Consider the following 23,821-nt stretch of genomic DNA (forward strand, 5'->3'; position numbering starts at 1 on the left):
CAAAGACGCACAGGCTGGCCATCACCTGAGAAGTAATGAACAACTATAAATAGAATCAATAATGAATGATTTTTTTTTTAATGACTCTTAATGAGACAGAAAAAGTCAGATGTGTTGACCTCTTGAATGGACACTAGGGTGTAGATGAGAGAAAGCAAGAAGTAAGTCAGCACCGTGGCCTTTCCTTTGTGGGAGGAGGAGCACTAGGATCGGTAGCCCACACTATCTTGCAATAGGCAGAGGCCTCCGGGCCCCAGAGAAGCAGCAGGTTGAAACAGGCTAATGGCAGTGAGAATATCAGACCAAAACAGGCATGTTGGGTGGGCAGGATAGCGAGGCTGCTGAAGAGAAAAGAAACAGCAAATAGCTGAGTAGAGGCTGAGGGAGATAGAGAATCACATACTCGTGTTCAAAAAGATTTCAGTGGAGCTCCAAGAGACAGAAAGACGAGTGGGTCACAGAGAGGTGCAGAAGGGAACAAAAAGTACTTTTTATGAGAAGAGAGGTGTTTAGAAGGTGGGTGGAGAGTTGTAGTAACATATCCATTTCCCTCCCTCCCATTTTCTTTAGGGCGTTTTTCTCAGAGCTTTTCCTCTCTCTTCTCCTCCCCACAGCAAACAGCCAAGCTGGGAAGAAGAGATTGTCTCTGAACTTAGCAGTGTGTCTGGGCATGGAAGACTGATAGCAAACAAGTAAACAGAACTGACAACTGTGGTAACCGCAGGAGCAAAGCCTGCTCAGTGACAAGGATGAGCACTCCTCCTGAGGTAAGGAAATGGGTCTGTCTTGCAGTCTGCTGAGGTACCTTTGTCTCACATCTCTCTTTTCCTATCCCTATCACACCAACACTGCTTATTACCTTAGGGAACTTGGGGTAGTTGAGTTTTTGACAGTTTGTATCCATAAAGGGCTTGTCCGGGTCTTGGGATTGACGATGTGGGACATGGTGCAATGATTTAGGGGTTCTTGCCCTTCCTGTTAGTTGTCCTAATGGCCATCCTGAGACCGTATTCCAAACTGTTTGAAGCACCGACCGATAAGTAGTAATAATAATAGGAGTAGTAGTAATAATAATAATGGCCTCTTTTATTGTATGTCCATTTTTTCAACACAAAATTATAAGAAAGTACTTACCCAGAAACATACAATTTCCCCCCACCCCCAAATAATTGTGTATAAACATGGGATACTTTTTGGAATGTGAGAATGACATGATAAGGCTAATTGCTTCCCATATAGAGTGGTGTAATTTTCTGATTTGATGTCTTAACTTTTCTGATTTGATGTCTTATATAAATGGCTAATAAAGTCTTATTTTCATATTTACAGACAAATTGCACTGAAGTGAACTGTTAGGTCAGCATTGCTAAAATATAGGAAACATTCAAGGACAACAGAGATATGTAAAGTGTTCTATGTGACTAAATAATTCAAACTAAAAAATACCTATGTTTTGTTACAATGAGAGCTGTTCAGTATGACTCTGGCTGTAATTCAAAAGATAACTTTATCTTGTCTGCATTTTTCTAGCTGAAGAATTTGCAGAAATTATTGTCTTGTATATCCATTTCCATATTTCTGTGTGATAAAGATCAGACAACAGTTATCATTTTAGTTATTGGCCGTGGTTATGCTTTAAAATTTTAGTAGTCCAGAATATAATTCATCAACCTTTCTATTTCGTATTTCACATTAGCAGATACTCTATTTTGAACACAGCCTAAAATATTTCTCAAATGACATTAAATGGGCTCAATTTATTGTGCTTACATGAATTGCTGACAAAAGATAAATTTAAGAAAATGAAGTTTTTGGTGAGTATGGAGGCATTAGTCTGAAAATATGTCATCCTCATGAGTAATGTGATAAATGCAATTTGGGTAACAGCCAAAGTCAGTAATTCTTGAATAATCTACAGGCTGAAAAATAAAACCTCTAAATTATCTGGTAAATAGTTATGAAAAATAACTCCAATTCTCTCTGCCTTTGATCTCTTTCTTTTTATTTAATTTATTTTCGTGAAAGCTAGATGCTTCTTTTTCTGCAAAGCACTGAACTCTGTGAAAATGAAAGGTGAGGAAGAATTATGCAGAGGAACTTCAACCTCCCTTCAAAATTCAGGAATGACTCACGAACAGAAGGAAGGAGATGCTGCTGGAAAATCAAATTCTTTGGCTGATATAGGTGTATCAAACAGTTCTTGCTTTAGTAACTGTACCTGTTATGATTCTGCTAGTCTAAGTCATGCTCACATTTGAATCAGATAGTTAATATAGTATCTTAATTCAAAATAATACATTTTATAATTGATGACAATTAGAAGTCTTCTTTTAGTGATTTTACAGGCATTTGTTCTCACTTAGCTACAGTGGAGCCATTTGAATTTGAACACTTGCACATTCTTAAAAGCGCGAAAGAACTGAAACTGTACTGGAAATTGCATTCATCTGCAACTTTATGCAAATACTGATTATTTTTCTCACTCCTAAGTGAGACCTATAAGGAAAAGATCTGTCAGAGTTTGAAGTCCTTTTCCCCAGGCTTGTTCAAATCATTCACTTGCGTCTTTATATGGACCATTCTGGATGAGGCAACCAAGCCTCAAAATAAAGTGCAGCTGCTTCCTGCAAGCTATGTAGTATTCCTGTATCCTGTGCCCTGGAAGTTTTTATATCTCAGCTCTGGTTCCACCTAGTTCAATCCACATTCCCTTGGCCAAAAATCATTGACTTAGGAAGGGTTCTGTATTTCAGTACCTGTGAACCACTTAGTCCATCGAGGCACAAAAGTGAAGTTTGTTCTAGATAAAGAGTCTGACAGGGATTTTGCCCAGGTCAGTATCTGTGTAGGAGTATTCAAAGAGTGGGCATTTGTCTGTCTAGATTTGTTTAAGCTGTTGTCATGAAAAAGATAGAAAGGACAACTAAGTATGATTGCCCTCCTCTTTTATCTCTGTTTATGTAGGTCCACATAAAATCTCTCAAATCCAGACCTAGTTACAGAGGCAAGATTAGAAAGACATTCCTTATGGAAGGGAAGTGTTTGAAGAAAATTTTTATCCTTATAGTTTGTATAGCGCAGACCATAATCCAGTTTCTAAGTGGAGGTACATGGCCACTTCCCCTGTCACTTCTTTTTGGTATGCTGTTATTTTGAGGCATATTGTTCTTAGCAAGATAGTTGTTTCACATTGGAGACTTGAGGGGGACAGTCCTGTTTTTCTTACAGATTTTTAAAATCTATTATTTGATGTATTTTGCATTTCAAAAGAAACATAATGTATAGGCTTGATATAGACCTACTCTTAACCAGAAGGTCATAAGAAATTGCACTGACAGTCTTGAAACACCAATTTCTTCTTAGTGTCTCCACAGCCATGCCACTTATTACTCAAAAGAGAGAGACAGATGTCCTCTGATAACATGAAACCAAAATATTGCAAAATTATAAATATTTTGCAGTAGGAACAAGCCAGATTTTTAATGTGAAAAACAAGAAGTCTATTGCAACAGAGAAGTCAAAAGAATTGTGAATGTGAGTCATTCACTCCCTCCTAAATGGTGAAAGCTGAGGGCATGCATGTTGAAAAATAGTTTTTCTTCTCAAAATTAGCTAAGCTAGTTTTCTTTCACTCACATCCCTACCATACTGTTAAATTGTGATACTTACTCTCTTAATCTATGAGTAAAACCTGAAGTGTTTTGCTACAGGGACTTACGAAAGGAATTTGGATGTCCTCCTTTATATTTCGTACAGTGCCAGTATGATCATGTCCTGTATCTAGCACCTTCTAATGCCAGGATTCACTTGTATGTACATGCTTTCCATTTAGTTATTCAGCATCCTGCCTAAAGAAGTCAGGATAATAGGATTTTAAAGGAGAAAAGCAGTTAGGCACTTAACCCTTGTTAGCAATTTCCAGGAGTCAAGTAAGCTTTTGAAAGGCTTCTGAATTAATTGAATAAAATGCACGTTTGAAAGATATGAAATAATGAGGTCTCTTTTCCTATTGTTTTTTGTGTTTTTTGTTCTGTTAATGTTTTTGTGCAGGAATTGTACATAGTATATTAGTCCGGATGATTAACAGCAGACTCATCCATTTCCTTAATGTTTCCTTCAGTGAAGGGGCATGTACTGCATGTAAGGGAGCAGCAAGGTCAGAAAAGAGATGGCAGTCTGGGACTTAAGAATCATGACAAAGAAAGCAAGAAGCAAAGACTTGGTCAGCAAGGGGAGCTCTCCCCACCCAGGATGGAAATGCAGGGTATATGCAAGTCTGGTGACAGTAGGCAGGGTCAATCAAGAATGTAGATTGACAGGCAGGTCCAAGCTCAAACCTGCAGAATCAAGTCTATAGATTAAGATCAGGATCCAGGTCACTGGGATGCATGTCCAGATGAAGACATGGCTGCCACTGCAGCATAGCTCAGATGGAGATCACGCATGAGAGCTGCAAAAAGAAGCTACCAAGTGAAAAATTTGACATGTCCACTGAGGCAGATTCTCACTTTTCCTCAAAGAGTTACAAGGCTTGACAAGGTTTCTCAAATAGCTTTCTTTTATCAGAGAACCAGCCTTCAACAGGGTGCTAAGCTTGAGCCTGTGGGGACAGCACCAGCCAGGCCCTGACACTGGCATGCAGGACTCTCCAAGTAACTCTTCGATCAGCTTTCACAGCTGTAAGATTTACTCCTTGCTTGCTATATCCAGGGTTTTCCATTATCTTCTGGGGTTTTCCCCCTTCTGCCTCCTACCTCCCTTTTCTTAATGTTTATTCTTATTCAGTCATCCTACCTTTCATTTTATTCAGTTCTTTCCCTTTCCTTATATTACCAGTATGCATTCCCATGTCTGTTCTTTTGTAAACTGCTTTTCTCCAGTCTTATGTACATTAAAGTATGCAGGAGTGAACACACAGAGTAAACGTCATCTTATCTAACTATCCAGGTAGATGTTAGGTAATCATGTACCTTCCTTTGCAGTCAAGAGAGAAAAAGAAAGGTAACTCTGGAGGATGCTTCAGCTCATCCTAAGACAGATATCCAAAACAGAAGGTGTACTCATAAGGTGCTTAGCCTTCTCTATTGACTAAAAAGACACACCTACATTACGAACACAACTAAATTTATGTGAGATAAAACATGTTTGTATATAAGATTTTCTCAGTGACTTACAGCTTACTGGAGGTTATAGAATAGAGCAAATCTTTTCTCTCACTTGAACCAGGCTAGAGGGCTTAGGATGCAGTACTTGTTTCTTGAGGAGAGATCTGGAATTAGTGCTTGGGTTGCCAGACTGTAACAGAATAAAGAACCATCAGTTCTAGACATCACATCATTAGCTTTAAATGGACTCAAAAAGGCTTTGATATCTTCAGGAGGTATATGCAAAGGGATTCCACAAACTAGAGTGAACTATGGATGGACAAGCCTCCTCATAGCGAGCTGCATTTTCAATATATAATTAGTAGCTCAGTGCAACAGTTGTAGCTTGAAAAGATAGGGAAACAAAGAAAGGAAGAAAGCCCCTGGGAGTACAGTCACTTAGATGAGTTAGATGACTATTAGTGTTCTGGCACTAATCCATGATTAATAGATGGAGTATATTATCAGTGCTAACTTTAATATAAATTTTTCTTTCTTTATTTTTTCTGTCTCTTCAGACCTGTGACGAGGAGCTGAGAACAGGTGCAAAGACAGAACGATGCCTTCAGGGGAAAAGCCTTCTTCTGTGTACACTTATTCTCAGTACTGTCCTTGGCTTTACACTGCTTATCACCTACATCGTGATGACTTGTGCTCTAGGTATGATATGGGATATCCTTTCCCTTTCTTCCTCATCCACCCCATTTGTAAGATCCTTTTCTCTCTAGTGTGCCTCCATTGTGTACTAAGCTTAGCATCAATGTTAAGAACCAGACTTTCAGAATCTCTGGGAATCAAAACACCTTTTGTAAAAAAGTTACATTTTCCTACCTCTTTTTTGGGGAGAGATCCTCCACATCTGTCCTCCTCCTCTGCCTGCTATTTGATATGCCTGAGCCCAGTTTTCAGAGAGAGTGTCATTATATTGCTTTGCATCTCATCAACATATTCTGTTCTGTCTGTAGTCACTTCCAGGAAAGTGAACAGAATCTGATATTTTGAGCTCCTCCTCCACCTTTCCATCTCTGGCTTAAGTCTAGTCCTGATTTTCTAGGACAGATCAGTGCAGTCACAGTGTAAAAGGAAAAGTCATAGTCTTTTGCTAATGGAGAAGCTGTGAGCATAGAGCAGAAATATTAATTTGTCTATCAAATTTGCTAAAGAACTATCTAGAGAATGGTTCATGGCAATATCTGAGCATATAGAATGCTCAGTACTGAAGAGGCATTTATATTGGTGGATGCAGACACTCCAAAATAAGCATTTTTGACCTTTTACCTAGCTTTTTTCTATTCATCTACCTGACATTTTTCTTTAGCTCTTGTTATGTGTTGGAGGCCATTCACTACATAGACCAAGAAAAATCTGTTAGTTTAGGTCTTGTCTGTTTCCACTCTGCCAACCTTTTCCCATGTCAACTGTTGAAACCATAGTATGGGAAGTCTCACTTTAATTTACAGGTGGCTTATTTCAGTAAATAATTGATCTCATCTGATGTCGATACAAGACACTGAACCAAAATGAGAACACATACCCAGTGATTTGCAGCAGTTTAGATAAAGGGAGTCACAAATCAAAGTAAGATATTATAGAAAGTTTTTGTCCTCTTTTAAAAAATGTCATTGCTGAGGTATGTTTCCCACACTTGAACAAACCATGTTTTAATCTTACGATCTTACTATTGCTGTGCTATGTCTTTCTTTTGCATCATGTGTTGACACTATCAGTTGCTTCTTGTTTATTATTAGGCCAAATTTGGCTGATTCAGAGAAAAGACACTGAGAAGGCAGAATAACCCTAACTGTGACTGCCTAGGTAGTACAAAGAGAGAACACGACCTCTGGATTGATTACTTGCCCTTTATTTGAAGAATCTCCCTTATAAAGTGCAAAGACAATCCTCCTGGGAAGTGAAAGACAGAAGACATTTCACTCCATATTCAGCAAAAACTTACAAGGAATTTAACACTTTGCATGGAAAAGAGTTTGCACCAAAAATAAATCTTTTGGAGGAAATGTCCCACAGAGAATTGTTTGTTTGTTCGGTTGGTTTGATTTTTTAGGTTTTTAGTTTCTGTTTTTGGTTTATTTGTTTGTTTGTTTGGAGTTGTTCTCACTCTCCACTGTTACTGCTCAGTTCTCTCCTATTTACTTTCTTCTCCAGGATCCTGTGATGTCAAGCCAGGTCTTGCTCTGTTGGAAAGACTCCTGAATTCTAGGAATGACACTGTAGAGCCCTGTGAGGATTTCTACAAATATGCCTGTGGCAACTGGAAAGGCAAACACTCAAGCAGAACCACAGAAGAATCACTAAATGTATTTGATGTGTTGTTGGAAGAAAATCTGTTGATCCTGAAAAGGCTTTTAGGTAGGGACAGATGATTGGTGTGTTACCTTCAGCAACTGCCTCAGTTAGAGCTGAGAGTACTAGTAACTGAGAGCACAATCATTTCTAACAGGGACTGAGTCCTATCTCTTCGTTCTTCTATCATTACAGGTACAGATTTATTTTTGAGCATATCATATTACGATAGCTGCATTTTAAACGTTTTAATTACCCTTGCCAAGTGTAACAGATGAAAGGCACATTTTAAAATTCTGACAATAACTCAAACTATTTTCTTGTTGTCTTGTAAAAGTAAGCACTTGTTGCTTTGCTTGTCTGAATGTGCACTCTAGTGATGTGGCCTGTCTCCATGTGGGACAGATATGGACTTAGATATGCACCATCTTCCTGCTGTGCTCCTGTTTCCATGCAAAGAATGTCACATATTTGGCCTCAGGAAGAGCTGTGGCACTAGAAGGCCCCTTGCTTTGAGTCGCTGTGGGAAATGTGGATGTATTTATTGAAATGTTCTGAATCAAAGTGTAGTATTTTCTTACAACTGTTCTCTGCTTTAACACTGTCCCAACTTCTTTTTTAAACCACTTTTTTAATTTTTAATCTTTTTTTTTTTTTTTTCTCAGAGAGTCCACAGTTTGGGATAAGAGGCTCAGCCCAGGAGAAAGCAATGCAATTCTATCGTTCCTGCATGAATATGGAACAGATAGAATCTCAAGGAGCTCAGCCATTGAAGGACGTCCTAAATCAGGTGAATATTAGTGCTATTTCCTCTCCTTTCAGAAGATAATTCCTTCAAGAAGGAAAGTGTCCAGTTAGGGTCATGTGGTCCTACAGGATGGAATTTTTCTAGCATCTGGCCCTGAAATAAACTCATGGTTCACAACACAACTTCTAAGTGATAAATCTTCTAGCTTTAAATGCAGTTTCAATATCTGATTTTCTGACATCAGAAAATCATCTGAATCTTTCCTCATAACCCTATACATTACTTAAGGATGGTCAAAAAACAAAGACTACAAAGAGGGATCATGTTTAATCTCAGTTTAGTTCAATAGTATCTGACTTACAGGCCAGGGAACATCTTGCAAACAGCTAAAATTTTTGTATCTAAAATCTGATGGCCATCCAATAGTCCAGGCTTCAAAGGGAGCTTGTTTAAAGAATAAAATTTTTCTCTTTCCATTCTGGAAGACTCCTCTTAGTGCCATGGAGGGTTATACATCTTCCTGCCAGCAAAAGAGCATTTATGTCTTATCTCCAAGGAGGGTGAAGAACTTTCCAGCAGAAAGAACTACAGGCCCACCTGTGAATCCTATTGCCAGGGAAGTGGGACCTGAGAGCCCTGATTCCTGGTTGTTCTGGTTGTTGGATGCCTTTAGAAAAATGAGACGTCTTTCCTCTCTTCTGCTTATCTAGCTTATTTTTCCTGCACACCTTGCTCTGCTGATAATTATAATTCCTTTTCCTTGTGTCATATTCAGTTCATTGCTTTGCTTGAGGGAAAGTGTCAGGTCATTTTAAAGCCATCAGAGCTCTTCACAAGTTCCCCTGTCGCTATTTGCTTTGTTGCTTCACAGTTGTCATAATGACTAAGCTCATAGGTGTGAAAAAAATTTTGTAAATATGGATCAAGCAAGTTTTTCTCACCTGCAGCCTTGCTGTCTCCCTCCCTCTGTAGATTGGTGGATGGAGTATCACAGATGTGGAGGAAACAAAAGATTTTAATGAAACTCTCCAGATTCTTATGGGCAGATACAACACCTTTCCCTTTTTCAGAGTCCACGTGGGACCTATTCCTTCTGACCCCAAAACCAATATTATCCAGGTGAGTGTGCTAAAGAAAGAGCACTACCAGGAAGCACTATGAGTAAAGAGTCACACTAAGGCTTGGTCAAGTTAAACCTATATTCTTCTCTGAGGAAAGTTTTCCTAAATTTCAGTAAAACTCTTGATTTTATCACGTAAATATGTTATAAAAAGAAATTTATCAACATTTCAAATTCCATAATACAAAAATTACCAAAGCCTGCGGAGCATATTCCCACATTTCCAGGGTTTCTGGAAATAGTGAGATGTTTTTCCTTTACTCCTTTTTGCAGATTGACCATCCTGAGTTTGAATTGCCACCTGAGAGTGAATTCAAAGAAAAAAATTATCTTGAGGTAACATATCAGAGGCTGAAGCAAGGTAAAAATGGCTATTTGGTAAAGGGATCTCCTTGAATTGCCTCCTGGTTCAGAGTGGTCTATTTCCATGGGTTACGGTCAGTCACCTCTGAAAATGACTCCAGAAGGAATTCTTTACAGAACTCTACTTTTCCGAAAAGATAGTTCGTAAAATGTAACCCATTTTAGATGCCAAGTGTAAAACTTCTTATATAGAAACAGAATGCTAAAATTGTAATTTATATTTGCCAAGTAATATGGACATGGCCTTCCCTTTGTGTTTCACCTTGAATGAATGTTTTTAGAAAATCTCTTTGTCCAAAGTAAAGCTTTATAACAAAATCTGTGTATTGGGGGCAGAGGTAGCTAGCATTTTTATAGTTATTTTAAAATGTTCAAACATAAGTTGGGGAAACAAGCTCTTTGACCCTCAGAGTTATTGTAACAAAATTAATTTGACATTTTTCTGAACTTCGTAAACACTGAGTTGTTTTCAGTTTCTCAGTCTGAGTCTTTCAGAAGAGTCCTCAAAGAAAACTAAACCTGTCTACCTGTCACAAGCATTCCTTTGATATCTCATAAAGATTGAAACTAGAAGCTGACATTTTCTCTCAGTCAAAAATACTGGCTCATTATATCACATTTCTTTCCAGAGGTGGCAGGCCTGTATCTCTAAAATTATTCTAGTATTTAAAGTAATTGTAGTCTGTGACAAAAATAATCTTTGGGGATTTCAGTGTTCTTCACTGAGAAAGGAACTGCAACTGAGAAACTGTACTCCACATGTGAATGTTGCAGTGAGAAGACAGTTTTAGGGGCGGGTCTGCAGAAGTTTTTAAAGATTGAAGTTTATATGGTGAAGATGGATGGTTGGATGGTTGGATGGATGGATGGACGGATGAATGGGGTTATTAATTTTCAGTCATGTTCCTCCCACTGATCATACAGTCTGTATTGCAGGTTCTCCGTGTGTATCTTTCATATTTGAGGAAACTGGGGGTCCTACTTGGAGGGACACAGGATGGTCCCCCTGATTCCTTTTCCCCTACCTTGGCCTTCATCTCTAACCTCCAGCAAGTTGTCACCCCACTGAAGAAAAGACAGGAGAGCGGGATGCTGTTCTTTCGCACCACCATTAGGGAGCTACAGGTATCTATGCCTTAGAACTTAAGTAACATGATTACATGTGACATTCAAATTGTGAAGATCCAGATCAAAAGACAAAGGAGATACTCTCTTTAGATGCCATTGTCTTGCAACTTAGACTTGGACGCTGTTGAGCTTGAAATAACTTATAAACTTATGATCTTTAACTGACAGCAGTTGGATTTTTTCAGGCCCAAAATTCTCTCCCCTCTCCTGTGCTAATTTCCTTTAAAAAAGTCAATTCTCCTTTTCTACTACAATCAATATACACATCATAAAAACAATTGTTGAAAGTATCTCTTAACAGTATTAGAAAGATTATCCTATTTCCCTATTATTTCTTGTGAGTCAATTTAGATTCATACTTCAGTATGTAAGCTTTGTTTTACTTCCAGGAAAATGCACCTGCTATTGACTGGCTGTCATGTCTCCAGGCTGTCTTCCATCCCATGCCAATGAACCTCTCTCAGCCAATTGCAGTGCATGACATGGATTACTTAAGAGGCATGTCACAACTCATCGAAAAATGGCACAAGGGAAGGTAGGAGTAGTCCATATCTGTGGCTGTAGTTGTTCATGCCCCAAGAAATATTTACTTCAGATACCATAAATTAAATAGGTCTGTGTCAGAGGCTGCTGAATCCAGTAGTTTAACAATTGTGAGGCTACTGTGGCTCTATATCCACAGATCTGGCCAGTACTAAGGCTTAGCATAAATTCCCAATAGGCTTGCATATGCATGCACCATATATGAACACATATATAAAAATATATATGTGTGTGTGTGTGTGTATGTGCGAGTGTGATCAATAGAGATGGAACACAGCACCTTTGCTGTAGCACTAATATAAACATGAACAGCTCAGACAGCCTGATCCTATTCCCCAGCTCCAGCTAATCAGGACTGGTCTATACTAGCGAAAGACATATTTGCACACACAAAATATGGATCACTCCAGTAGCTGGTCTTAGATATTCAATCTGTCCAGAAGCTAACCCTAGATCCCCTGGTGTCCATAGCTGCTGGCACTTGTGTTTATTACCTGGATATGAGCCCCTAAGTCTTGCAGCCCTACTTTGGTTACAGTTACTCTGGTCTCTTCCTGTTAAAAACACATATATACAAGCAGATCTCTCCAGTACCCAGACCAAACCACTAGTATCTCTGATAGCCAACTCTCAGACTTCTCTTTCCAGCAACTAGCTTGAACAAAAGTCCCTCCCACAGCCAACTCTCAGACTCGTTATCTCTCCAGTATTCAGATCCATCCCCAAACACAACAAATAGAATGTTAGTTAAGAATAGCATTTAATAAAATAGGGCGTATCCTAGTGACAATGTGCAGGGCTCAGTCAGATAGATACCCTGGCAAGCCACAAGTTTACACTCAACCATTCTCTTACCACCTTTCCTCTCCATTTTCCCATGTATGTTCTCCCAATCCACCATGATCTTTCCATTTCCCTGCCTTTGGTCCTTCCCATAAACATGCTGTAATAAAGTCTCACAGAATCCCACAGACCTCTCAAAATATTCTTTAATAAGTTTCACCTAGTCCTGAAAATTATCTTTCTCTTACTTCCCATAAAGAATCCTGTGCCTCCACAGGCAATTACCCCTTGAGTCTCAATGATGTTCTGGGGAGTTTCTTTGGTTGACTCATGTCAAATCATCCTCCTTTGATAACCCCAGGTGTAGCCTATTCAGAGTACTTTGTTGTCATTGTTCAGGTTCCTAGGGTTCCTCTGCCTCAAGGTACTCCTTTGACTCTTGCCTCGCCTCTGTGTTTAGAGTGACTAGCCTTCAACCTTCTTCCTTTTTAAATGTCATTTTCCTACAGGGTCCTTCACATTTATATGATTGTTTGTTTGGTTGGGAATCTCTCCCCAGCCCTTGATAGTCGATTCCAAGATGTACGCCTGGACCTATATAAGATTCTTTATGGAAAAATGGGATCTAGAATGGTGAGTTAGTCTTTAATCACCTTCTTCAGCCTCCCTAGCAGCTGAACACCATAGGTCATGTCTTCTGAATGTTCTCTTGATGCCTTGTCTATATGGAGTTTCTTAGTTTTGGGGGGGGAAATCTACCCTCACTAGGCCATTAATTTCTGTGAGCAGACATGATACACAAAACTTTACAGAAGCTGAGTGCACTGTGTCATGGACTAGTGAACAAAATATAGATGATTACCTTTCTTCTATGTATTTTTCTCAACTAGCATATGAATCTTCATCTTGAGTGAAAATAAGTGGAGTAAATCATAAGGAAATCAGTGTTTTAATTGATTAAATCTTTCTGAGATAGCTTAAATAGAACTACATTACTTATTCACTGCTGTCGTTTTTAGACAGCAATGTGTATGCTACTGACTGCACATCTACGTATCTTTTTACTGACTTCATATTTATTTGTCCTCTCTCTCATGTGTCTATTTCTTTCTCTGTTCTTACAGATCCCAGCTGAGCGCTGGAGGAAGTGCTTGACTGATACCAGCTCTTTCTTTGAGCCAGTTCTAGGGAAGATGATTGTGCAAGAAATTTTCCCTCAGCAGACCAAGAAACTTGTAGGTATTCATCATCTTACCCTCCAAGCAGAGTGCAGCTTCACCTTTCTTTTTTTGACATGCCAACTTATGACCACATCAAGGCAGCAAAATCATGTGTAGGTTTTATACCTTTTTACATATTCCTGTGCTTACGCACTTTCCCTCTTTTTTTGGGAATGAGATGTCAGAACAAGACATTGCTGTCATTGCTAGAATAGTCAAAGCTAAATACCAGTTATTACCTTTGTCTCAACTGTTAGCAAAGTCGTATATGTGTGTCACCAATAGCTATGACAGCTCTAAAAATACATGCAATCTCAGTGTGCTCTGTGGAATAACAGTTAAGTGTTAACAGTATTCATCACCAATATAATATATTTCAATAAGATTTTCAGTTACAGAGCCATTAAGCAATCATATGACCAGTTGTAAAGAAACAAATCAATGCCAACACATTCTGAGTGTATCTACAGTAAAAGGAGCAGTTAGCATAGGCATAGTTTTTGTGAGAGGCAAGATGAAAAGGTCTGTGGGAGAAAATAGGATGCCAAATAGCTTTAACCTAAATCACTGTGGAAACTGAAATCTCTTTCATCACAAAAAGAGGAAATTTTCCCCAATTATTCTGTAGTTGAATTGCTGGAGCAGGGGAAGATGGTAGCTAAGCCTGAACAATGTTCTTCTGCAGCTGTGACCATTCTGTCTTTTCTCCATGGCAGGCTGAGCAGATGTTCTCTGAGATCCAAGATGCCCTCTATGACCGACTGGATGAGTTGGAATGGATGGATGAACAGACTCGCCAAAGCGCTAAAATCTCGGTGCGTGCAGAAGGCCGAAGTTACTGAGGCCTTCCTTTCCCTGAAGCCTTTGGAGAAGGAATGGAAGAGGCCTGCACCTTCACATATTCCTTCCTGCCTCTACAGGCACACAATCTTAAATAGATGTTTTATACATACTAAACACTGAGAGTGGTTTTATAAGTGCCATCATGCGTGTGTACGGACATTGATGTGTAGGCATAGAGAGACTCAGTTTTTGTTTGTCCATGGATACTTTGAATTAATTGCATTGAGATACAATTCAGTTTTATACACCTAGAGAAGTTAAAAGCTATAAAGCTGAATGGCAGAAAACAATGCTATAAAGAAAAAGAAGAGTAGAACAACATTAGGCCTCAGGTTGGAGAGTTAAGAAAGAGAAACAGAGTAGCTGTCATTTTGAAGGGCTGACTCACAGATCATGCTTACATTGTTTAGAAATAGTGTTTAAAACGACTTGCAGAACTTAAAGCCTCCTATTGATCGTTTCTTTTTGTTTGTTTGTTTGTTTATTATTATTTTAGGTTTCCAAACTACAGGTGGAGATTGGCTATCCAGCTCACACACTCCAGACTGCCAAAGTGAACCTGGAATACCAGAATGTGAGCTATATAATGTAAACATGCCTGTCTCATTTTTGGCGGTTTACCTGTACCAACTGCTATCATGTCTGCTTGTGAAAGAAGTTATGACCTCTGGAGCAATGCACATTTCCTACTGTTCATTTTGTGGGGATATACGGGCCCAGAGAACCTTTATTTGTTGCTTCTATACTGTTGTCTATGCTGTCTCCTATTTAGAGTGGCTGGCCTGATAGAAGCAATTTTTGATCTGTTGGTATGTTCTGCTTGGCCTGCAGATAACATTCCTGTCCTATCTTAAACTGAAGGTCTTTAAAACTTGAAGAGAAAAAACCTACAAGTATCCCACTGGTTTCTCTTTTGATTAACCCTTTTTTGACCTGTGGAACTTTTCTTATACTGTTCAATTCATTCCTTGCTTATGCCCTATGACAGTCACATTACCTGTCTCTTCCCTCAGTTGGAGATAAATGAAGACACCTTTTTCCTCAATGTGGTGGCCTGCTTGAAGATACTGAGGGAAAATTCCTACCTGAAACTCCTTCAGCATCACCCACAGAATAAGTAAGTCAGAAAGTGATCTGTAAAATGTAACAGAATTACACAGTTGTGAACTAACTGAGATTGGAAGTGACCTATGGAGATCACCCAGTCCAATTCTCCTGTCAAAGCAGGATCAGATAGAGCAGATCACTCAGGACCATGACCAATTGTATGTCTGTATCTCTCTTTTACTGTGGAAGGAGAGGGAGAGCAAGTGGGGAGCAGTGGGCAGAACTGGACATAGTACTTCTAAATGTGATTTCACCAGCTCTGAATTTTGCTGCAAGTCTGCATTGCTGCACCCTTCTTTAAAAAGCCTTGAATTGGATAGCCTGTCCTGTGTTCAGCTTGAGCACATGCTGCCAAAATACCCCACCATTTTGGAGAGAGTCCCAGACTCTTGAAAACACCCCACTTTTTTCGCCCATGCTCTCTTGAGTAAGGGGGATAGTTGGTTCTCCTGGACCTCACAGCAAAGGAAATAGCAAAGCACTGTTGACGATGTGAATGCTGGCAGGACACAGGATGCTTCAGAAGGCAGGCAGCGTTGTCAAGTGTGCTTAGGGCCTTACACTTCCTGAAGAGTATTCTGTGCAGGACTTCACAGGTAGTTGACAAGAAAATTGTGAGGGAGAATCCCTTCATGTGTATGAAAACTAAGCTATTAGCTCTGACCATCTGTAAACAAGTGAAGGTTTATTTTGAACACCTGGAAATAGATGTGAATTTCATCATTTGCTGGTACTGTATGAACAGTTGAACTGAGCACACTATTTTTGCCAACTTAGTGGAGAAAAGGAACAAAATTTGAGATAAGAAGTTAGTACATTCTCTAATTTCTTTTTTTTTTTTTTTTAACTTCTAGGTGGCATGTGTATCCCTGGAGTGTGCATTCATACTACTCGATAAGGCACCACATGGTGGTCTTTCCTGCTGGAATGTTTCGCAGCCCTTTTTTCCACATAGAGTTTCCCAGGTACAGAGGGGTTGCAAAGGTGGAAGCTGAATGTAGTCCCTGGGCTGCACCATTCTTCCAGGAAGTATCTTAATGAGTTAATGAGTCTGTCTTCTTTTTATTATTGCATCCCAGAAAGACACAGTAAAAGGGGAAAACCAGCTTTTTCTGAAGCCAGATGAATACTGCCTTAGGACTTCTGAAAGAGAGTGATCATTGACTCTGCTGGAGCAAAATCAGAATCTAGGTGATCTAGCATATTACTAGATCTAGGATATCACTGGAATCTAGTGTATTACTTCAGAGCAAAGAGTTAGAAGTCTCATGTAGGTTAACTGTAAAGTAGACATTTCACCTTTGCCTCTCATTTTCAAGATTCCAAGAATCCCTAAAATTCAAGCCATAGAAACCTAACCCAGAGAAAATAGGAGCCTCACAGAGCAAATTCTTGTCAGAACTCTTTTCCAAATGTATCCAGTTCTTCTTCTTTTTTTTTTTCCTAGAAAAGGTCTAGAAGAATTAAGCAAATAGATTTTTCATTCTGAGTCTTTCCCTGCAACAAGAACACTTCTGTAGACCATACTACTCTGGTTGGGTTCTTTCTTCATAGAGAACAGATCTCTAAGCAATATTTTTTCTCATATTAAACGCACTTAAAGCAGTTGACCGTAAACATATCATCCAATGTCCTTTTTTGCTGATAATGGGTAGATACTTCTCCTAATACCATAGCAGTGAAAGATAAGCTTACGCTGTGGCAAAAGGCTGAAGTTTGAAAGAAACATGTCTCAGTTAAAAGTAATTATTTTCTCCATCGTAATGTTCTAGTTCTTGCAGTATTTAACAAATTCATTATAGTATTAAGAAAAGGGGAATCTCAAAAGAGTAATAGAAAAGAAATACTTTTTCTGGTACTGTGGGCTGCACTTACCATATTGTTACTCTCAGCTTCTTATTCCTTTTGTATTCAGTGTTAGTAAAATACATTTTTCTCACTGTCACCTTATTAAATAGACTGATAAGACAAACTTGATCAGCTTTTGGTGAATTGGCACAATAGCATTTTCTCAGATGATGCTCCAGAGTTTAAACTTTACTGGCAAGAGCCAATTCACATGACTGTGAGGATAAACTTTAAAACAAGAGGTCATAAAAGCAGTACAGTTGTTATAGTATCATAGAATGGTTTGGGTTGGAAGGACCTTGAAGGTCAGCTAGTTCCAACCCACCTACCATGGGCAGGGACACCTTCCAGTAAACCAGGTTGCTCAGAACCCCTTTCAGACTGGCTGTGAACACTTCCAGGGGTGGGACATCCACAGCTTCTCTGGGCAACAGTTATAAGTTATCAGCTTCTGAAAGAGCAGTTCTAAGAGAAGATGAACTGTTCTTGTCACTTCCTACTGAGTTCCCAGTGATGTAGTGCAATAATTTCATGCATCAGCCGTGCTAATCAGTGCATGGGAAGAAAGAATGAGCCCATAATTTCATGTAATGGAAATGCAATTTGAGTGTACTCTTCCTTGTGTGACTACTTGTAAATTCATGGCATAGAAGCATAGAAATTCCATTTAGAAAAAACTACTGGAGGTCTCTAGTACAATCTCTTGCTAGTAGCAAGATTGCCAATGCAAGACCAGGGAAATGGAAGTCAAACCTTCATGTTTTTAATTTACCTTGCCAATTTATGTATCATTTCTCACTAGACAACTGTTACAAGATTCCTTCTCCAAACATCCTGCTTTTATGTGGTTACCATTACAGTTGTTGTTTGTGGTGAAAATCAGGGGTAAATAAGGACATATTTCAACAACAATACATGTCATTACAGTTCATAAAGGTAGAACCTCATTCACAGATTCTTCATTGTTTTGATGGCTCATTAGCTACAAATACTTTAAAATAATCCCATAGTATAACTTTAAGCATTTGTAGGATAATTTACACTGGTATTTGCATTTTTACATATCTGAGCAACAATAAATAGGAAGTGCTTGTGTGCTCTCAGAGTAGAATACTCCTGTTGAGCCCACGGTTGTGCTCAGTGGCTATAAGGAATGCTCATCTGCCCTCTTTTTTTTTCCAAAAGCACTCTTTTCATCTTTATTTTTCAGTGCTGTGAACTTTGGAGCCATCGGGGTCTTCATGGCACATGAAATTCTCCACTCGTTCTATGGTTATGGTGGGTACTGGCTCTTTATTTACTCTTCTAGGTCCCACTGGTACTTTCCCTTAGGTGATATGAAATCCTAGTCACTGTTTTAATGTATACATATATCATTAAGGTAGATGAAGTTAAGTAAACCCCATTCCAGCCCAAGCTGACTACTAAGAAGAACCAGGGATTAATGTGAGGAACACAGACGAATGCCATAAATAGCGTTACTTTCTAGGATTTTTTTTTCCCACAGTGTTGCCTGAGGGCTGTCCTACATGCAACAGGAGTGCACTACAAAAATCTATAGACTGCTTGGTTGAACAGTATGAAAGCTACAGCTTTAATGTCAGTGGCACTTTTACACTGTTGGAGAATACAGCTGACACTGGAGGGCTCACCATCGCTTACCAGGTATTGTAGTTTACTTCTCTAATCTCATAGTCTCACCACACAACTCAACTGCCATGTCAGAGGATTGCTCTGCTGTACCCCTCTCCTGTATGCTGCTTCAGTTCCATATTTCTTGCACACTTGTGCCAGTGAACCATGAGCCCTTCATGCCCTCTGTTATTCCAGAGGATCCTCAAGAAGCTTTGCTTGTAATCTCACTACTTCCATGTAAGACAACTTCTCCCCTTCACCATCTTTACTTCCCCATTTATGTTATGCATACAAAAGCATGCTATTATTTATATGTATGTTATACTTGAGGAAGTAAGCTGAGACATGAAACAGAATTCTGTGCTGTGGTAAAATGACCCCATAAAGATATTTTCAGCAATATTTTAATCTAGAGAGAGTTTTTTATTTCCTCATGCAGTACTTCAGCAGTTTAATTACTGAGAGTGCTGTGAGATCCATAGGTCTAAGATGGTACTTTTACATTCTTGCACGAAGAATGATAGGAGGTAAAAAGTCTTTTAATTTACACTCAAATATCTGTGAATTGTTTTGAACATAATTTTCATTCTTACGTGGTCCAGTTACCACATCTTCTCTTATGACAGTATGTGTGGGAGTATCTGATATGGGAAGGAAAGAAATTATGTTGTTATTCTTCCACAGTAGAATTATTAGGGGCATGGCCAGCAGCAGAGAGCCTCAGAGTGAGGAGAATGATACAATCTTGCTAATTTATTAAATATGTATTAGATTGATAGATTTCACTGGCATAAGACATGAGCTTGGGTTACTGTCTGAAGGAGGATTTATTATTACCCATTTTCTCTCTCCGCAGGCCTATAAGAACTGGCAGAAAAAGCACAAAGAAGAGAAGGATTTACCTAAGATTGGACTTTCACATGATCAACTTTTCTACCTCAGTTTTGCTCATGTAATGAGTTCTAAACTAGTCATGTGTCTTTCTCACTCTCCATTATTAGTTTGTCTTTCTTGATATTCAGTCTCTGTTCCCTCTCTTCACAGAACTGGGAATGACTGATAAATCTGTGACATTCAGAATATTATTTAGAAACTAAAATTCACAGATACGGGCCCTGTTACAGATCTCAAAGCTAACAAAAGTCCTGTCTGCAGATAGAACTTTTACAAAGATCTGAAATCTACCAAAATTAACTCATAGCAGACAAGCTGTGTCAGGGAAAGCATCGCCAGCTTCTGAGTAGTTTTTTTGCTGTTGAGCGAAATCTTACTGCAAAAGTCCATCCCTTCCTCCATTTGCCTTTCTGTCTTGCTGAATAACTAGATGTCATCATTTTGAGTGACTGCTAGTGAAAAAAAGAGTCTCAAATGTTATTTAGAGATAAAGAACTAGAAGGACATGCACATAGATATTTCTATGGGAACCTGCTTTAAGGATTTCTGCAAAGTTGTGCAATTGTGCATAGCTGTGCTGTTGAGTTCCTTGTGACAGATCATTGGATTTCTGTGCTTAGAAAAGTCACATCCTTGTAAGTCACTGTAATTGTGCAAAGGGAAAAGTTTTGTGCATATATTGAGACTAGGTGAGAGCAGTGTGTAGAAAAGGAGATTATTGGGTCTTGGTGGCAAGATTTGCATTTCAGAAGTTTTCTGGCAGCTACTGCATCATTTGTCAATGAACAAAGACTGAAATCACAAGAAGGAAGACTTGGATTGCCAGTTTAACACCAGTAAAGTCACATAATCCTCCCCGAGTCTCTCAGGTAGTAATGGGATTTTGTGTAAGTGCTCTCCTTTCTTGAGGAGCACTCATTGATTTCACTTAAGAAGCTGAAACTAGACACTGAGACAATATCTTTACCATTACTTTAGATGGAGTCCAAGGTTGAATGATCCTAGCCAAGGTGGCCTAAATTCCCTGTGTTCTGGACTATGCAGTACAGAAAAAGAACAGATGGCTTGTCAGATAGAGAAATTGGGACAGAGAAGTATAAGGAAAGGAAAAACAGTCATAAGAAAAATTTGAACATTGTTGGCAGCCATGTATGCACATTGCCTTGTTTACTCTAGCACACTCAGACGTGTACAGAGGTGTGAGGAGCCTTAAGTCTTGATGACATGAGGACTTTCACCCAAACTGACTTTTCTATTTTACTTCCTTTCAGGCAATGTGTGGACACCAGGAACCAGAAAAGCTACAGTTTTCCCTGAACACAGATCCGCATAGTCCCTTGCCACTTCGTGTCTGTGGGCCTGTCAGCAATAGCCAGGACTTCTCCAAGCTCTTCCACTGTTCCAGTGGATCCCCAATGAACCCAGACAACAAATGCCGCATCTGGTAATCTGCATGGGAAAGGAGGAAGAGAGATATGACCACAGGGACAGGAAGGCCTGACCATGAAAGTATGACCATCTTTGCAGGGCCCCTAGGGTGACATGGGTGACCTTCCTTTACCTTCCTTTTCTTGTTATCCTCTCTGTAGAAGTTGATGGTAGGGAAATTTTTAAACTGAGTTTATAAGTGACGAAGGTCTCCTCCAAGGCTCTCAGAACTCTGTCCTGGATGTAACTCTGGAGTGTAACAAGTCCCAAGGTAGCAAGGCGACTACCCAGTCTCTAGCAGACAGCAACTTCTGAGGAGCTATAAACAGAAAGACTGCTACATTACTAGTCCCTCTATTCAGTGCATTTCCCTGTCTACCCCAGCAGCTTCCCAGTCATGTTTAATGGACAGGTCAATAAGCTGGAGCTCTAAGATTTGTTCATGAATGAATGACTCCTAGGAAAATGCTATGGGTTACTATGCAAGCCACACATGTACTTTATAAGAGAGGGAAGAATCCTCTTCTCTTCTTTTACTAATAAATTGAGACAGGTACTAGGAAAGACTCAGTGACTACAGTTTCCAGGCTGAAAGATGTTACTTAAGGTTACTGAAGGCCTTCTCTGTTCTGTTTTTGTAATAATGAAGGTTATTGAAGGCTTTCTCTGTTCTGTTTTTGTTTAATCATAAAAACTCATAAGAGAAAAAAGGGGAAAGACTAAAGCATCCCCATTAGTGAAAGAGGGATTGGGAGCTGAGAACAGATTCTCTTTCTTCTTTCTTTTTCAACAAGACTTTCTTTTTTAGTCTCTAGGGTTAAAGATATGGTTGAGGGTGGAGTATGGGACAGTCATGGGGGTTTCTAGAAGTCTGTGAAGATCGATTAATTAGAAATCCAAGAATTTCTCTGGATCCTGAACCTGGTTCTCTCATTCCTGGAAGTTCTCTCATCCCTACATTTGTACATATTTACCATCCAAACAGACAAGTAGAGCTGCTGCAGGATTTTACTTTCTACTTAAAATTGGATTTTAGGTGTTAATTTAATTTGGAGGAAAAACAGACTAGGAAGCAATATGTTTTGAGGTAGCAGGAGAAGTGCTTAAAATACATTCTCAAGATCAACTTAATAATTACATCCATTTCAGGTTCTGATAATTAGAAAATTTATACCAATATTCTAAAATTTACCAAAGTCAATAAGAATACAAAATACTCCTACCTTTTGCATACTCTTCAAACTGTTCTTGATTATGGGAGCATCTTTATTTTACCTGTTATATTTGCTGTATGGGGATTGTTTGTGGAATAGGTGATGGCAAGTGGAAACATTCCTCATCAATGTAAGCCTTGTAAAAATAACTGTGTTAATACTTTCTAAGTACTGACCAATGCAGCAAAATATTTTCCAAGAACAGACTGTTTAGAGATTTTGTTTTCATTACTTAACTAAAATATTAATAAAAAATTACTTTGATTGCAAACTCTTTATGATCAGGCCTGTTTCTTTGTACTGTATTTGCACTGTTCCCAACACAACTGTCATTCTTAGCTGAACTTCCAAGTCATAGATAATAATACTTCAAAATTATTTATTTACTCATCATAAAAAATAACAAAATTGGACCTGTGCTTGTTGTTACCATTTAAACAGTGTATAGTCCTTCACTCATTCGGTTTTCTCCTAGCAGCATGTCCAGACTGTCTTTTTTTTCAGATGTTAATATCAATTAACATTGCACAACACATTGTGTGTAATACAGATGTCATTTCAGTGTTCTGAGACTAGTTGATTTCTTAGTTTATACTGTTTAGAAAAACAAAAGCCATTGACAGTCTGCATTTTGAGGAATCTAAACTTTTATTGTATCTATCTTGTTAAGTGTATATGGGCCACTGTTCCCTGGAATATGCATTTTTTCTCTTGTTCTTACAATATATGATGAATTTATGAATATTCTATTTAAAAGACAGAGTCACCCCTGAAGTTGGTGAGTTGAATCAATTCTTATTAGAAACTATGATGTTTTTACGTGAAGAATGTATGGGAAGTGCAAGAAGGGAGGTCTGGCTTAGAAAAAATTACATGAGTCTTGGATTGAGAATTTATTGTGTTTCTCAAGGAGAAAGAAAAACACTTCCAATACGTACACAAGGTCTCTGCCTTTGTCTTCAGTGTTCCCTGGGATGTGGTTGATGAAGAGAAGCTGTATTGTCCAGAAGGTGACCATGAAACACAGGTAGATGCTCAAATTGTTATCATCCATGATCACAGAAATTATTTCATGCTCTACGTCATGCATAAAAAAAAGAGCACAACGCTGCCAATCTTCAGGGAAAGAGGCAGATCCAACAGCAGGTCCTTCACTGCTGCATTGCTCAGTGTCTCTGAGTCCTCAGGCTGCACCATATCGATCACCTCCATTCCTTCCCCTGTTGATGAAGCCACGAAAGTTTCCTCCATTTCCTCCCAACCTGTGACTGGGGTGAAAAGGAGACAACATAAGCTTTCTTCTTGTTCGCTTCTTTCATACTTTTCATCTTTTCATACTTCTTTCATCCTTTATACCTCTGCTTCCCTCCCCTACTTTTCTTGCCCTGCTTTCTAAACTTTCAAATCCATCTCACCCTTACTATATGTCCATTTTCTCCTTCATCCTAAACAGATTTGCATTATACCCCATTCCATCTCTGCTTCTGTTGTCCTTTTCTTGT

At 39.0% G+C, this 23,821-nt stretch overlaps 1 protein-coding gene across 2 annotated transcripts; it reads left to right on the top strand.

Annotated features, from left to right (window-relative positions):
* Nucleotides 1–297: 297 nt before the first annotated feature.
* On the top strand, nt 298–22,582 carry KEL (Kell blood group, metallo-endopeptidase). 2 transcript variants are annotated; one of them, XM_017814872.1, is made up of 19 exons: nt 298–516; nt 615–767; nt 5,663–5,804; nt 7,308–7,511; nt 8,111–8,235; nt 9,166–9,312; nt 9,587–9,649; nt 10,613–10,801; nt 11,194–11,339; nt 12,640–12,763; nt 13,255–13,365; nt 14,067–14,165; nt 14,690–14,767; nt 15,207–15,310; nt 16,155–16,265; nt 18,359–18,426; nt 18,656–18,813; nt 19,640–19,735; nt 20,949–22,582. In XM_017814872.1, the coding sequence occupies exons 2-19, from the start codon at nt 750–752 to the stop codon at nt 21,123–21,125; spliced, it is 2,160 nt and encodes a 719-aa protein (XP_017670361.1). In that variant the 5' UTR covers nt 298–516; nt 615–749; the 3' UTR covers nt 21,126–22,582. The 2 variants fall into 2 exon arrangements, with proteins under 2 accessions (XP_017670361.1, XP_017670362.1); XM_017814873.1 differs by lacking the exons at nt 298–516; nt 615–767; nt 5,663–5,804; nt 7,308–7,511 and adding an exon at nt 7,545–7,640.
* Nucleotides 22,583–23,821: the final 1,239 nt, after the last annotated feature.

The sequence above is a fragment of the Lepidothrix coronata genome, unplaced genomic scaffold, assembly GCF_001604755.1.
Source record: "Lepidothrix coronata isolate B3197 unplaced genomic scaffold, Lepidothrix_coronata-1.0 Scaffold46, whole genome shotgun sequence".
NCBI lineage: Eukaryota > Metazoa > Chordata > Aves > Passeriformes > Pipridae > Lepidothrix > Lepidothrix coronata.